General features: G+C 36.9%; 2 protein-coding genes across 3 annotated transcripts; both read right to left on the bottom strand.

Annotated features, from left to right (window-relative positions):
• Window positions 1–911: 911 nt before the first annotated feature.
• LOC126587583 (patellin-4-like) lies at window positions 912–3,301 on the bottom strand. Its single transcript, XM_050252668.1, has 4 exons — window positions 2,067–3,301; window positions 1,840–1,964; window positions 1,544–1,688; window positions 912–1,443 (listed from the first exon to the last, which is right to left on the bottom strand). Exons 1-4 carry the CDS (start codon window positions 3,129–3,131, stop codon window positions 1,186–1,188), a joined length of 1,593 nt encoding a protein of 530 aa, XP_050108625.1. The 5' UTR covers window positions 3,132–3,301; the 3' UTR covers window positions 912–1,185.
• A 2,971-nt stretch (window positions 3,302–6,272) lies between these two features.
• Window positions 6,273–15,008, bottom strand: LOC126587445 (twinkle homolog protein, chloroplastic/mitochondrial). 2 transcript variants are annotated; one of them, XM_050252515.1, is made up of 21 exons: window positions 14,577–15,008; window positions 14,063–14,199; window positions 13,300–13,355; window positions 13,152–13,209; window positions 12,938–13,036; window positions 12,710–12,793; window positions 11,727–11,807; window positions 11,287–11,352; window positions 11,080–11,196; window positions 10,812–10,859; window positions 10,640–10,725; window positions 10,474–10,534; window positions 9,798–9,980; window positions 8,987–9,118; window positions 8,603–8,664; window positions 7,761–7,844; window positions 7,425–7,556; window positions 7,081–7,177; window positions 6,876–7,010; window positions 6,715–6,782; window positions 6,273–6,611 (listed from the first exon to the last, which is right to left on the bottom strand). In XM_050252515.1, the coding sequence occupies exons 1-21, from the start codon at window positions 14,872–14,874 to the stop codon at window positions 6,563–6,565; spliced, it is 2,133 nt and encodes a 710-aa protein (XP_050108472.1). In that variant the 5' UTR covers window positions 14,875–15,008; the 3' UTR covers window positions 6,273–6,562. The 2 variants fall into 2 exon arrangements, with proteins under 2 accessions (XP_050108472.1, XP_050108473.1); XM_050252516.1 differs by having other exon boundaries at window positions 14,613–15,007.
• Between the last annotated feature and the right edge of the window lie 1,616 nt (window positions 15,009–16,624).

Below are 16,624 nucleotides of genomic sequence, written 5' to 3'. Positions count from 1 at the left end.
TTAATTTCAGTATTTTTAAGAATTGAAAGGAATAAGTTTTATTCATGATTAATACATTTAATTTCTTTAATTTGAAAAAAATTTAAAAGTTGTGATTCATTTCTTAATTCAATATACATTAAATTTTGTGATTTATCAAATCAAAGCTGGACCCATTCTTCGGCTAGGGTAGACTTCATCCCGGTGCAATATTCTAGTAAAATGAATTTCTTGGTACTATATTTTTAGAGTAATGCTAAGAAAACTATCTATTTAATCCATATTTATAAATCATATGACATGATTTTTTATGATTGTATTATTATATAAGTATTATTAACATGTTTATTTTCTATTGGTGATATATCATATGATTTATAAATTTGGTTTAAAAACTTTATCTACCTGACATTATCCATGTTCTTATGAAATTCATCCACTTGGTGAAAATTAGGAAACCCCATTGAACTACAAATTGGCCTACTCCACCTTAACTCCCAAGACAAAGCAAGTCACTCTTGAAAATGAAAAAGTTTAGCCACACCCCCATGAAAATTCTTGACTCCACCCTATATATCAAATCCAATCATGGGCACCAAATGTTCAACCATATGAGGATTTAACTAGAGCAGGGACATCACCAACATATGAAGGTGATTTTACAGTTTGACATATTACTCAAATATAAGATCTGAGATCAAATTTTTCGGTAGTAATTAATGGAACCGGATCCCAATAATCTGAGCTTAAGGATCATTTGATCCGGACCGTTGAAATTTGATCTAACGGCTACAATTATTATAACTTTTAAAGGGCCCCTGTTTGTAGTCATTGGATCAAATTTCAACTGTTCGAATCATTTGATCATTGAGCTCATATTATTCGGATCCAGAGGTGATCTGGTTCCGTAATCAATACTAGAAAAGAACAAATTTTCTTCAAAATGGATAATTGCCAATATATATATATTCACTCTCAAAGTCTTAGCCAAATTGAAAATCACAAAGCAAAACCATACACATCAAAACATATATCAAATTACTGAATCACAGTGATCCTCCAAAAGAATGAACTATCATCAATTTCTCTATCTCCTCAACCAATTATTGCCTCACTCTAAAAGAATAAGCTCTACTATGTATAATGCTCTCTCAAGCAATTTACTTGCATTGCAACCTTCTTTTGCAGTTCAACTCTCTTTCTCTCTCAGCCTGTGAAGCACTTCTTGGCCTTGTACCGGTACAGAACCCTCTTCTTCTTGCTCGAATTGTTCTCGACTGTCAGGACAACCTTCCCGGGTTCGTTGCTTCGGAAAGTGTTGCGAATCGGGCCTTCATTAGACCCCATTTTCTTCTTCTTCTGAACAATAATGGTGTATGACCCCTCCTCAGTGGGAACAAACTCCTCCTTGTAATTCACTTCCCATCCCAAAACAGTCAAGTCCCACACTACTGTGTTATCAACCTGTTACCGAACACCATTTAAAATCAATGATTTAGTGAAAAAGCTCATGAGGAAAAGCAATCTAACAAAACATGAATCAGTAACAATTTATTATTACTACCTCTGCTGCATCAATCTGTACGGTTCCAGTGGATCCAGCCTTGATGATAAGTTCCGAAACAGCGCCATCTTCCGCAGAGAACTCGCTGTCGTTGTCCCTCTTGAAGCCGCCATACTGAGCAGGAATCTCCTGAGCTGGAATGTACCTGTTGTGGACAACCACAGTTCATTTGGGTAAGCTTCAGATGGAGTCAATATGTAGGTGGCGAAGATACACCGTCACATTCTCTTAGATTGTTGAGCACACATCCAGCCGCTAAATTCCGCAATGTATAAAAGGAGACAAAAACCACTTACTTGAGAAGGGTTTCAGTGACCTTCGCCGGGCGAGCAACGACAAACTTGCTCTTGGTTCTTTGAGTCAAGAAAGGAGATAGCAAAGCATTGAGTGCATAGTACCAGAAAGGAACGTTTATGAAGATCTGCAAATCAAAAACTAAAACCCATCAAAATATGTCCAATTTATGCAAAACAAAAGAAAATAAAAACCGATTTCTAAAGCGAAAATGTGAAAGAAGGCTTACATTTTTGGCAACCAATTCAGGGTAGTTGTCCTGCAAAAGCCCAACAGCTTGCTTTGTGGCAATCCTGAGCTCCTTCTTCGCCGGCCCGGGCGAGTTCTTGAGGTCATTGATCTGAAGAAGAGAAGTGGCACCACCAGGCCTCAAATCCAGCTTCTGAACGCTCTTCTCCATCAGCTGGAGCCTCCACCTCAGGAACTGCCCTCTCTTCTCCTCATTCCCAAAAGTCTTCCGATAAAGCTCCTCGTTGTCGAAAACCCCAAAAATGTTGTAGCAAACGGGGTGGCCTTCACGATCAACGCCGTTCAAGTAAGCAGCAGAGCTCAAATCAGCACAGACATCCTCGTCCAAGATTGAATCGATCTTGGACTCCTTCCTCCATTGAAGGGTTTTCTTCAGCATCTCGAAAGCCTCATTGACCTTGAACTCCCTAGCCCTCAAGAACTTTAAGAGCACAACATCAGTGCCCTCAAAACCCTTCCCAGGGAAAAGGGGCACTCCCCAAAGAGAGATATCCGTGTCTACTACTTCATACCCTTCTTCCGATTTCTTCTCTTGTTCACCTTCTTCGGCCTTCTCATCAGCTACTTCCTCTGTCCTTGTCTCACAAACCTCCTCTGCTTTCTCTTCATTCTTCTCTTCCTCCTCCGTTTTAACCTCCTCAGTTTTTCCTACCTCCTCTGTTTTTTCTACCTCCTCCGTTTTCACTGCCTCCTCTGTTTTCTCTTCCTTCTTCTCTTCCTCCTCTGCTACTTTTTTCTCTTCCTTCTGCTCCTCCTTCTTCGGCTCCTCCTTCTTGAAGATATTGTTCCCCAAAATGGCCTCCTCCAGCTTCGATTTCAGCTCGTTCAACGCCTTCTTCTCGAACTCCTTCAAATCGGAGAGATAGTTGCTCTCTTCCTTATAAGAAGAGCTCTTCTCAACCGTTTTCGGCTTCGACTCCGCCTCATCCACCTCCTTCACCTTATCATCTCCCTCAACAACCTTCTCATTCTCACACACAACCTTCTCCGCCTCCTCCTGGGAAACAACCACCACTTCAGCCACCTGGGTCTCCTCCACAGTCATCTTCTCGACCAACCCGAATAGCGAATCACCCGAGAAAATGCAAGAGAACCCAAGAAAATCCCAGAAAACAAGAGAGAAAATCGGTTGCTCAGTTTGGGAAGAGAGAAAATTTGCTTGCACTCTGGTGAGAACTCGTGGCGTTTAAGAGTGGAGAGAGTTGTGGGCTTTTTCCTTGGGTTGCAACGGCTATATATTTTCGAAAACTCCCCCAATGGGGGGTGGCGGGGCCCACAACGGTCACATATCTGTAAAGCCACCGCATAGGACGAGAGCCGTTGGGTGGCTTCTTCTTCTACCGAGGGTGGGGGGTTTTGATAGCCTGGATGCCAGCACAGATTTGGCGTTAAAGGAATCTCATTGGGACCCACTACTTTCTTAGTTTTGCCAGTAGGGAATGATCGTGTGTGGTCAATCTTAGGTGCTTTTACTACATGCACAGCATTTCATTGGCTGGAGACAACACAAAGTTTGAAAACTTGGAAAGAATTTTTTTTTTCTTTGACCAATTCGTCGGGAGGACGACATTACCTGCCAAATTGTTTTTAAAAAATTGCTTTTTCCTTTTTGGTTTTTGTGGACAGCTAGATTTGCCTTTCCTCAGTCGTTCAAATTTCAATAACCGCTGTCGTGTTTTTTTGTTTTGTTTTTTAACCAGCGATGTTATTTTTATTAATGTAGTTTAAATTTATTTTTAACGAGAACTTAATATAAATTTTTTACTAATTAAAAAAAACCCCTCTATCATTCTCTTTTTTTTTTCCTTTTATTTCAAAAATAAAATAAAATAAAAATTCACACACTTTATGTGTGCCCATATGTTAGTTTTTATTAATGTAATTTCAATTTATCTTTAACGAGAATTGAATATAACATTTTTTACTTAAAAAAATATCACTAGATAGGAGTAGTAAGCGGCAATAAGCGTCAGGTTTAACTCTTCATTTTCATATATCACTTTAAAAGGGAATTTCGATTGGTTGACAAAATCTTATTCTAAAATTTACCTTGGAAGACATTTGGACTCTTGCCCGAAGTGTAACTTCGGTGGAGTTCATGTTTGTACCCAGAGAACTAAACGTGCATCACACCGGGTAGACAAACATCTGTTTAACGAGGGCTGTCCCTGTGAGTGAGATTGTATTGGCCCCGATTTTCTATTTAACATTTTAACAAAAGATGCATGCATTTTAATTCGATTATAATCAATAAATTCTGCTCTTGGAATAATAATAATAATAATAATAATAATAATAATAATAATAATGAAATAGAAAAATGACGGAAGTGAATCTAATTTCTAAAAATTATAACATAATTAATCAAATTTTTATGTCATAAATTTTTCATAAACTTATCGTCAGCCATGATCCATCTCACTATAACAACTCTAATTTTAACAAATTTGAGTAACCCCTTGTTGCCTCCTGAACATGTGGTAGGTTGCGGTTTCTATCGTACAAACTTCTTTGCTTAGTTTAGGTCGATTCAATCTGGAGTGCTTCTCCATTTTTATTTGTTTTTTGTTTTTTCGTGGAAAGGAAGAATGTGATACGGTATTTGTTGGATGAGTAATCGAAGGGTCACAATGAATTTGAAAGTGTGGGTGTCTTTCATTCAGAATACGTCGCCATGTAAGAGTTTTACATCTTTCCACTACTGTGGTAAAATGCCACTTACCACATACTCACGCGTGTACAAATTCACTCTTTTACATAGTTTTGTTTTGTTAGTTTGGATTTTTTTTAATTAAATTGTTTTTGAATTTCTAATTAAAAAGGGATAATTTTGGATTATGGATGATTCACCTTTTTTGCCTCCTAGCTTTATCTATGTATATGTAAAGAGAGCACACCAAAATTGTGAAACATTCAAATATCCCTAAAATGCCTCACTTGATAGAGAAGAACAACAGACAACTACCCAAACAGAATAGGGATAAAATGGTAATTTTACATGTTATGAATCTTCAAACTCACCTTGTAGGTGGTTAATTATTCTTCCTTTGTTTTCGAATTTTCAAATAAAAATATGTAATTAGATTTAGAACATAAATAAAAATTTGACTTTTTGAAGGAAAAAAAGAACCAATTACTAAATATTAAATGAATTACAAAAGTTAATTGGCATAATGCTTTAGCATCATACTTTTGTGCGAATTAAGTATAAGAAAATGACAATATTTTCCAGGACTACAATCTTGATTGGTCCGTTTGTAATCATCATGACATCTCATATGATTAGATTTATGTTTTGTGTACTCCATTAATTTTTTTTAATCTTCCGTATTAAGGAAACGGGTTAACGACTGTGAATATGCTTGATTTAGGTAGCAGCGATTTAGGAATAATAATTAAGAAAATGAAAGTTTCCGATTTTGATATTTGTATGGTTAATATATGATAATTACAAGTGAGTGAATAAGAAGGTGAACAAATAAGATGGAAGCAAGTATTGTCTTTTAGCATATACGTCCACTCATTCACAAAAGAAAATACTTTGCCTCATTCCTCAAGGCTCAAGTATCGTCATTTAGCATATGTGTCAGACTATTATTTGTACGCGCCGAATAATGACTCGAAACAATAATAAAAGAGGAAATCTTATCATCTGGCAAGCTATCATTGGTTGATGACGTCCACCACCTTCTTTCACTTGGGCATTGCATGATTAGCTGGTTAAGCTGAAGCTGCAGGTGGTAGATAATTTCGCTTAGGGTCATACGATTCCTCTAATTGATAATTAATCCTAATCTCATATAAATAATTAGTTTTGTTCGGAATCTTCAATTACCTAATCTCATACATTATACATCATTAAGAGTTTCTTTTAGTGTAAGATATTGCTTGAATTACCTAATCTCATACATTATACATGCTTAGGATTTCTTTAAGTGTAAGATATTGCGTAATTTGGATTAGCCGAGAGTAAGTGGACAAGTAGGTTAGAATTAGGCGAATAGTTTTGCCACTCCATATTTTTGGTCTTCCAACAATGATTAATTCGTTACTTCGAGCCATAGAACATGCAGATGGTGTATTACCGTAGTAGCAGAAAGTGCACCCTGATACAAGTTCGATCCTCACCCCCCCCCCCCCCAAAACAAGTAACAATTCAACCCATCAACATTATCGTTTGTCCCAAAAAAAAAAAAAAAACATAAAACACATAACATTAATATAATTTTCTACATTGTTGAATACACCTTGATCACATACCCAATGAATCACTAAATTCACATCTCAAATAATAGAGAAAAAATTAGCATACAAAATTTGAAGGTAACTCTCCCGAGTAGTTGAGTGCCGCTTCCTTCTTGCGACGCTGCCGTGCTGTTTCGCGACACGAAAACGCCCGCCGGGAATCAAGAAACTCACCCGACACCCCCAACATGCTACTGGATTCCACTGTACAACGTAATTTCCTTTTTCTCCTCATGTGCTCTTTCGAGTATTTTCAACATCCATAAACTGACCAGTTGCCCTGCTCAAGCACCACAATGAAACCTTCATCTCAGATCCCGACTCTTTAACTTTCACAAATATGGTGAGGAGGGAGGGAGAATATACTTAAAATTTCAACGTACCTATCGTATGACAAAAAGGCGTCACCGATGGTTCCCGCGACCTTATTTCGTACCTTCCGTACACAAACCTGAGTTGCAAAGTTTGCAAATTGATATCAACATATATCGTTAATGACAACGACAAAAAAATAATGAACGTCGATGACCATGACAATACTCACTTGTACTTGATCCATCTCCCCAGCCTCTGGATCCCGATTACGATGAATTACAATTCCATTGTCGCATTTATTTATGAAGTGTGCACTTCCACTTATATCATAGAGATTAGGAGGACCCCCAGTCCACTGGTGCAACTGTTACAAGAGATGCAATCTGAGAAACCACATCAAAGAAAAAGGCATGGTCAAGCTCAACGTAACCAACCTGTCTAGGATGCGCCACAAACCAAACATGGCAACAATGATGCTGAGCAAACCGCTTGATCTTAGTAAGCATCTGACTCACATACTCTGTTTCGGTCCTGTAACAAGTAGAAGTTTTAGTAATCTTGTTAGTAAAAGAAAAAAGAAACATGGAATTACGGCATATGCAAGTACAATACAAAGAATACTAAAGGCGGCATTAGCGAGCATGGGGAAGGGTTAGAACTAATGAAGTAATGCAGTAAAAATAAAACTAAAGAAGTTCAGGGATAAAATTGTGCTGGTTCATATGTAAAATAGCTACGAGTAAATACGCAGCACACAACATGTAATGAAAAGACTAACTGGTTCGGGGGACGTTGATGATCAAGCTCATTGTAAGGATCAATTACAAGTCCACGCACCCCATGCCTAAGTACTGCTGCTTGTGCAAGATCAAGAACCCAACTGATATTTGGAAGAGAATCATCCTCACACCTATAACATGGCCGTAGGAGTAAAATCAAAAGGGCAGCAAAATGATCAGAAATCAGTTAAAAGGAAACAAAGACTTCTACTCCATAAGGTCTGCGTACATGTTTATAAAACAGTGCACTACAGACACAATGATGCAATCTAGCCTTGCAGCGTGGCTCACTTGGGCACACTAGCCTAAACAATAGAGTTGGTAACGAAACTTACCTTATGAGGTAAAAGGTGTCATTTAACCATTTTTTTCCTTGCTCAAATTCTTCAACACTCATCCGTTCAGCAGAACCACCATAACTATAGTCAGCCAGAAATAAAAGACAGTCACAAAGTTAGATCCAACGAGTAGCAAAGTACAGTAGCACCAATTTTTAAAAACAATGGGGGCTTACAAAACTGTGAAAATCATAGGACTTGAAGTCTTAAACTGATGAGTCGCAATAAAATTACAGGAAAAGGTAAAAGCACAAAGACTAAGGAAAGAATCAATAGTGTTAGATAGACAATAATGCTCTTACGCACTACAGAAACAATCTACTTACTATATCCTTGCATAGGTAGAAGTAAAATTTGAACACGACTAGATGAACTCATCATATCATAGATGTTATTTAATTATCGGCATGCATGCAAGATGTCTTTGTACTTTTTTCGCTTTATGTTTTTTCCTCTTCTTTGAGAGGAATGGGGTGTTCAAAATGGGACAGATTTTTAATCAGTTCAGTTTGGTGTTTGGCCTTACCAAATTGAAACTGAAAATTTTGTTTTTGAAAAAGGCAAACAACTGGTTTTCGGAAATCCTTACTGATTATCGAGCCAAGCAGTAAATCAATTTTCATATTTAATACCATTTTGGTATGTTTCAAATATTATAGTGTTTTCTGATAATATAAAAGGTGTGCCAATATAGTTTCCAGCTTCTGTCAAGCACACCCTTTTTCCAGCTTATTTCATATCGTGCCCTTCTAATTAAATAATTTATAAAGGTAAAATAAACAGGAAGGGCATCAAATGCATTTTAAGAATAGTAATAAAGAAGGTCAACTCAATCTTACCGTTTATCAAAGAAAGGCTTCTTTATGTGCTTCTCCAGCAATTTTCGTGCATGCTCCCTAACCTATAAATCATTAATGAGAAGGGTGTGATATGTAAGACAGTTAACGGAAAGCAAAAATGCAACTATGTCATAAGAGAACATGGTAAAATTGATATGTGGATGATGTCTATATCAATTCGCACAAGCAGACACCCCTAACAATGCAGGGGGTAAAATAACCATCATAAAATCATGTCTAAGGTATATTCTCTCCCCAAATCACAAGTGCAATGCACGTGTGCAAACATTTCTCATAATGATCCGCTGTAAACCAACTAACAAGGGAAGGGAGTGCACATAGGAGAAAACAGAACAATTTAAACTCTTTGATAAACTAGTTTACCTTGTTCTCCATAGAGCAAAGTACAAATTTCCATCCAACACTTGCAGATAGATTGCACAAGAGAGCATCAATCCACTCACTCTTGCCTGAATTAGGGACCCCTGTTACTATAGTCAACTCACCAGGAACAACCTAAAAATAAAAACATAAAAATTAGAAAAGTATGTATATCTACAACCAGTCATACTCATCCAGATTTCAACAGATCAAAATATAAAAGAAGAAACCAGATGTAAAATATACTTTTGACAACTCATGATAACAATAAGAACAACAAATGCACAAAATACTAAGGGCCAATTTGGAGATGTAGAAAAATCTTCTGCTCATAAGGGCATTTAATAGAAGTAAACTGAAATTTTTAATATCATCCAAGTGCTTCATGGTAAAGCACTTATGCAGTTTTTACCTTTTCTACCAAACATTTTCAGAAGTGTTCTTGGTTATCTGAAACCGCTTTTAGCTATTCTAAAAGCTCTTCCAAACAGGCGCCCTTAGCCATTGGTGCAGAGAAACAGTAACTAACCATCAGATCAGATCTGATAATTTGCTAAATTGTCAAACATTTATATACCTAGAACATATAAGGATATGTTGACAAAAAGAAAGACCATATAAGGGTACAAATTTCGCTTAAATCTCCACTTGAGTGCTTTACCTTACAAAAATAATGTGTTAATTAACAGATCTGCATTGATACCCATAAATCGATACCTAGACCATATAAGGGGGAATCGACACACAACCAGAGGAATTATTCAAATTCAGAAAAGGTATTATTTGTCACCAGAAACGTCAAGGTTTTGCTTACATTGTACAAATCATTCAGATTTTTCCACCCAGTTGAGACACCATACTCATATCCAAGAGTCCGGTGATAATATGCATCGAGTTCATCAAAGTAATTCGCAAAATTGAACAATCCACGTATAGGAAATAATTCAGCATCCTCAATTACTCCCTTCAATACATCTGAACCCAAGTACATGAGAACCTGTGTAGATAAACAATAAGAGATGGTAAGGATTGCTTTAGTGATCTAAGTAAAATATTAAAATACATCTTAAATGATACGATCTTTTTCAGTTCAATGGAAGGTGTAGGATACAGACCATCACACAAGATGATGCAGAGGTAACACATTACGTATCAGAGGTTTGTTTGTTCATGCAACTTGATTAAGGATGATATCATAAAGATGTACTATTATGTGAGGCGAAAAAACAGAATTCACTGGCATCAAATGGAGCATACGTAGGAACATGCAACATGAAAAATCACTGTCATACCACAAATCAACTCAATAAGAAATATTTGAGCAAATGATCACATGCATGTGTGAATAGATATTTCAAATGTCAGAAACTAATCTAAGATCTTTGGTTTATCATTATATGTAATGATCCAACATATATATGTATTTGGAGATAATACTAAAAGTCTAAATTAAGCTAAATCCAAATCATTGTATGCGCATTATCTCTGACCTCATTTGCATCTTTGAAGTTCTCCTTATCATTTTTCTTTGGCCATTTGACTCGCCAACATCTGCAGGCACATGGGTAGCGGACAATTATTCTTACCAAGCCTGCATAAAGATGATTTTAACTTAACCAACAGAGAACAGTAACAACAGGACATTGTATTGGAAACCTTTCTCTTCCAAGGCGGCGTGCAAGCTCTTCAGCTAGGGCTTGACCAGGACCATCTCCATCAGTGGCAAGTACAATGCGTGATGCCTATCAAAATCAAAATCATTATAACCAAATATGTGAACCCCTGTGCTCATGTGTTTTGGATAATAGTAGTAAACTTGTTTGCGAACCTTCTTTAAGTACTCTTTGCAGTTCCACAGATATTGATACTTTGTATCCTAGCTTTACAGAATAGACAAGATAAGCATTAGATCCTCCAAATTCCACAGATATTGAATAGCAATTAATAACTTTAACTTAATACTTCAAATTAAATTAAGGGAAAAAAAAATCTCTAAATGGATTGTGGAGTGGTTCCACACATTGTTACATTTTGCAACAAGTCAAACGAATAAAAGTACGAAAAAAGTAATTTAACTATCATAAGGTGATACAAACCTTCTCTTCAGGTGGCAACTCCTTTGAGGAAACCTTTGGAGGAGCTCCATCAGGTACACTCACACAATTACGAAAGCCAGCTTCTTCCATTGCAAGCTTATCAATTTCGCCTTCAACCTAAATTATGAAATAAAACAAAAGAGTACATATTGGGAGCAACACTAATGTTTGAAGCATCAATCACTGAAAAAATGGTGGAAGCCATACAATAATGATATCATTAGTTCCCTTTATATCGTCCAGTCCATAGAAAATCTTTTCAGTATCCTTTTCCTGAGAAAAAAAATCAAAATATGAGATCCAAATGACAGTATTACAAAAACTGTTTATACAAACCCAAAAAAAAAAAATGGATAACATCCAAGAGTCCTGACAGGGCATTGTTAAACATCTGAGCAATGACATTGCCACATTGGCAAATTTTATGTTGTTTTTAATTCATTCAAATCTGGGCCAGCGATGGACTTTATTTATTTTAACCAGTGAAATACTGACATGTATATCTAAAGAGGTTGTTTCATGATAAAGCCCACCGCCACCAGGTCGCTTGCGGCACACCCTTATAAATATATATTATGCTAATCATTTCAACCATTACTTGTTTAAACACTTGGGTTAGATAAAAAAAAGTATCTTATTGGAACAACCTGCCAGAACTTCTTGTCGATGTCCCGATACTTGCAACTAACAAGCTTTCCATCTCTCCGATAAGGAAAAGCAATAGCAATCTGCATGTGAAATTTCACAAGCAATTAGGTAAAGAAAACTAATAATTGCATCACAGTCAAAGAGATTAAAGTGCAATTTCTGCCCCAGGATGGTTTTAGCTTAGTACGGATGAGAAAGACAAAGTTCATTTTGTTGTATCCCCCTAAGTTTTCTCAACTCATCTTATCGAGAATTATCGAAGCACCACTCTCTATTAAAGGGACAAGAAAACTTAAATGCAACTTTAGAAAGTTCGATGCCATAAGCATAACTTCATCTATCCACTGTTCTGAGATCCATATGCTTTGTATACAATAAATTTACGTCAACAAGGAAGATCTGGAACTACGTTAAAACAATCCAATTTGTGAAATGTGACTTCTCAAATATCTTTTTGAGAACTTCTCAAATATTATAACCATAGGATGTAGCTAATTCACGATAAAATGCACAAAGGATTAAATTATGAATGAAAAGACAAATGTCATACACATGAAGGAAAATACCCAAGGCATTATGAACCATTCAGGTGTTTATGATTGATTCCACCGGGTATGGATTCAGTGAACTGTCTGATGTTTCAAAGTACTTCCCGAAAGATAGAAAACTTCACACTCACTTGTTTTGGGTTTTACATTAGGAAATTTAATGCATTATACTTAAGGAACCTAAAGCCAAAATAGATAACCAAATGAGGATTTATTACTTCATGTTTACTAATAAAACTTCTGCTGCCATTTCATCTGTGCAGTTTTTTTACTCTTGATGGCTACAGGTGAAAAGAGGATACTTCTAGAGTGTAGTAACCTAGATATTTGTAATACTCACAGAAACATATTTTTCTAATTTACACAACTAAGATCACGAACATCTTAATATGAAGATGAAAAATTAATAATCCTTTTCCATTAGCGTCATGCACCTGATCACCTGTACTTTTTTGCATTACAGCATTTCTCATCAATGTTCCCCTTGATATCATTCGTTCTGAAAAATAATCTACAATCTGAAACAAGGACAAAAGGAAATATATTCACTATGTTGAATAAGGAAAACGAAAACATAACTTTACTGATAATAGTTCTATTCTTAGTGTCACAATCCAGTACAAGAAGAACTCAAACTTCAGAAAAGAGTAATGAGCTTTGACCTCCTCACAAAGTGGTTCCAGTCCTAGACTTTCCTCTGTGATTTCCCTTTTTTTCTTAAGTTTTGAAGTTTCAGGTGGCAACCTGTTTCCTACAAAGGCCTGCAAGAAAAGGGTGACCATCAGCCAAGTGACTCTCTTTCATTATTTTTTAATAAAATATTATAATGTGATGGCAATGTAGTATAAATGAAGCTTGGAAGAGAAGCAAGCATACCCTCGTGCTACCTGTCCACCCACATTTTCCACGAAAGCAACACCAAATAGCACGATCCCTAAAACATCATAAATTTCAATGTAAAGTGTGACTTGCAATCTGTTAATAAATAATCAGAAAAACTTGTAAAACACAAGGAAAAGCATACCAATTTTCCGAAATATCCATGGATAAGCTCTTTTCCTCTGAATCGCCACCTTTGCACTAGCATATGAGAAGTCATTTCAATTTCAGTCACATATAATTCCTTCTTTTACTCATTTAAAAGAAAACCATGCATGCACGGTTTAAGGCAGTCTCATTACATCATGGCCACTCAATCCCCTGAGTTTCTATTGTTTAATTGCTAAAACAATGGAAATTTTCCGCTATCAGCTTAATCTCCTTCAATGAAATTTTCCATCTTTTTGGCATGATTCGCTCTTAAATGCATCTCCAGCCCTTAGATGGAGAAATGTCATCAGAGATTCTCTTTGATGTTCTCAAAAGTCATTGTTATTTTCTGACACGATAATTTTCTTGAACAAGACACATCGTCAAGAAAGTAATTATTTTGGGCAATAGATAATGCCAACTACTGTCAATAACTACCATGAATCCCTCATGTCTCTTTCAGGTCAAGTCTGCTCATACTAACACTATTGATTAAAAACAATACTGATAACTTAATTTATTACTGTATACAATAGCGTTTACCTGCTTATTATCCATAGGAAAATTGCTTATTTTTTCTCCTAAAACTAGTTTCTAAACCTAAAATAACGAACAAAAATGGGACAGGCGCGTAGGTTTTGACAATTACCACCTACAGATTCAGTAATTTATAAAATCCTAAAATAACAAAGTCAAAAAATATTTGCTGAAACTGAAACAAATACAACATAGCGGCAGAAGCAAAACTATTAGCATACCATTGGGCAAATCAAGTGGTTGTACTGCCCTGGTACAGATATTGTTTCACCGTCTATGCCAAGATTCTCCAATTTCTCCTTCAAGATCCTCATTTGCATAGAGGACATTCCATTTTCTTTTGGGGTTTCCACTTCAACTACATAGAATTCAAAAGCATACAGCACATTAAATTCAAAACATTCTCATAATCCTTCACACACACAAAAAGGGTCCACCTGTAAACACCATAGAAAAGAAAAATTAACAAAACAAAAGTTTATTCAAAAAAACACCCCGACAACTAAAATTTTATAGAAAAACACTTCTAGCAACTCAAATGGAGAAAAGAAAAACACCCTTATCTATCTATTTGTCATGCTCTAACTGATTCTCAGTGGTGAAATTCTTTGGTGCTATAAAGTAAGTTGGATTTTTCTCTAAAGTACTAACTTTGAAGTGTTTTCCTTCTAATATGCGATGTTATCAAGGACTTACATGCAAAAAGCCAAAAAATTAAAGCAGAAAATTGCCTACCTTCTTTACTGAGCACGAATTTACGCAGAAACTTACCTGGTTCTGCGACATGGGCAGGGGAGAGAGAAGAATATCCGTTAGTCCGGAGGCAAAGCGGCCGAATTTTCAACACGGGTTTCGAGGAAATCGGAGAGAAGACGAGGCTGCGAGAGTGGAAGGGGTGTCTGTGAGCGGAAGGGGTCAGTGGGTTTGGAAAAGGAGCGGACTTGAGCAGCTGCTTGGAGGCCATTAGGAGGCCGGAGGTTGAGGAGGATAAGAAGGAGAGCTTGCGGAAAGGCCGATGGAGAAGAAGACGCATGTCTCCGGGAACTGGGTTCCGAGTCTTGTTTGTGGGGTTTCAACTCGGCCAGGTTTCCATGGCGGAAAGAAGAGTAGGGAAGAGGGTAAGGTTTTCGACACTTGGGTCACAGACACAGAGAAGGGTTTTAGGGGTCTCGGTCGGGTTCCCTTCTTAAATGTCAACCATGACCCGGACCCAAATGCCTACCCGTATCCGACCCATGTCAAATGAACGGACCAGCCCACCCAAGAACGTCGCGGCTTTTTCTTTCTTTTCGTTTAGTCATTAATTTGTAAATGAAATAAAGAGTTTAATTTCTTATTTAGCTCTGTTTTGATTCCTCCAACTCTATTGATTTTGACTAACATGTTATAAGTGTTCGACACGTTGTTTGTACCGTGAAAATTTACTAATCACAAATTAGTGGACAAGGAGGTGCGCCCTAGAGCGGATGCAAACATTATCCTAAATAAGAACATTTGGGCGTAGTCAAGTTGATTAAAAACAGTGTGTTCTTTCCTCTACATTCAAGTTCGAATCTCATTTATTAGATTAGATATTGCTCGAATTTAAAATGGAAATCAACAAAGGGGCAAATGGAAAAAACATATCCGTTATATGCATTTTAAACTTGAGCTGTGGTCCACATCACCAAATCCTGCTAGCAACTCATGGAACAGGTGCACTAGTTCACCATTCCTCCACTTAGCAAAGGTCAGTAGTTTAATTCTTAATCATACGAATTACTCGCATTGAAATACAACTGAAAGACAAAGGTCAGTAGTTTAATTCTTAATCACACGATTCTTAATCACCATCGTAAACAGAAGTTTGCTGGGTATCGTACGAATCCTACTGCACAATAGGTTAGATTAAGCTCTTTCCGATCAGCACAATGGAAGATTGGTATGAGGCAGGTACTTTTGTTCTCATGGCATCAGTAAACCAGCTGACATTATTCCAATTCATCGTCTTAATATTCTTCTAATCATAATCATGCATTAAAATGCTTTCTGAGTGACGTTTATGAGCCATTCCGGAGATAAGTGAGCATAAGAACAGCCAGAATAGAAAATCTACACAAAGAAAACTCGATGATTATGTTGTGTTCCTGAGTTTAATATACTAGGCGTCGTATCAATTCATTTTCGTTCAAGTAATCGTGACTTAATGTCCCAAGTTTCAACTCTACAAACATATCCAAAACGATTAAGTGCCAAACTTTTTTCCTTTGTATGCATAGAATGCGCTAACTTCAGTTTTCTTAATGAATTTCTAATACACCAGGTGAGGATATTTTGAACTGTTACTTAATACGAGCTTCTGCAGATATGCATACTCGGAGGAGACTGCGGATGACTTTGATGAAGAGGGTATCTAGCTCACGGGAAGTGGAGTTAAGGTGGCCGGCGGAGACTTGGCAACCAGGCTAGAAGGAAAGGAAGGCATCGAGTGCAGGAGATCATCATGTGCTTGGGCTTGGGGAAGATGTAGAGTAGAGGAGGACAAAAGAGAATAACGACCGGCTTTTCTTCCTATATTTCCATTTGAGTCTCTCTGGATATCAGCATTCATTTGCAGGAAGATATGTCTTTACCATACTATCAATATCTAGTAGAAAGCTTTGAGGCGTGAAGAAAGACACGTCCCTTATAAAAGAGATGGATTGACGGAAATATACAACTGTCTACATCCTTCGTCTTTTTTTATTTTCGGTCTTGCGTTGTTTTTATTTTGGTCTTGCTTTTCTTTCTTGTTACTCAGGGGC

The sequence above is a fragment of the Malus sylvestris genome, chromosome 10 (genome assembly GCF_916048215.2).
Source record: "Malus sylvestris chromosome 10, drMalSylv7.2, whole genome shotgun sequence".
Taxonomy (NCBI): Eukaryota; Viridiplantae; Streptophyta; class Magnoliopsida; order Rosales; family Rosaceae; genus Malus; species Malus sylvestris.
Note: the sequence above shows the minus strand (reverse complement) of the source record. Positions and strands in the feature narration are given on the sequence as shown.

Coding starts and splice junctions, on each gene's coding strand:
- LOC126587583 (XM_050252668.1), bottom strand. CDS start 3,131: ATGACTGTGGAGGAGACCCAGGTGGCTGAAGTGGTGGTTGTTTCCCAG. Junction 1,689..1,839: donor GTCACTGAAACCCTTCTCAA/GTAAGTGGTTTT, acceptor TGTCCACAACAG/GTACATTCCAGCTCAGGAGA. Junction 1,444..1,543: donor TACAGATTGATGCAGCAGAG/GTAGTAATAATA, acceptor GTTCGGTAACAG/GTTGATAACACAGTAGTGTG.
- LOC126587445 (XM_050252515.1), bottom strand. CDS start 14,874: ATGCGTCTTCTTCTCCATCGGCCTTTCCGCAAGCTCTCCTTCTTATCC. Junction 8,665..8,986: donor TTTGCTCTATGGAGAACAAG/GTAAACTAGTTT, acceptor AATGATTTATAG/GTTAGGGAGCATGCACGAAA. Junction 7,557..7,760: donor GACACCTTTTACCTCATAAG/GTAAGTTTCGTT, acceptor GCCATGTTATAG/GTGTGAGGATGATTCTCTTC.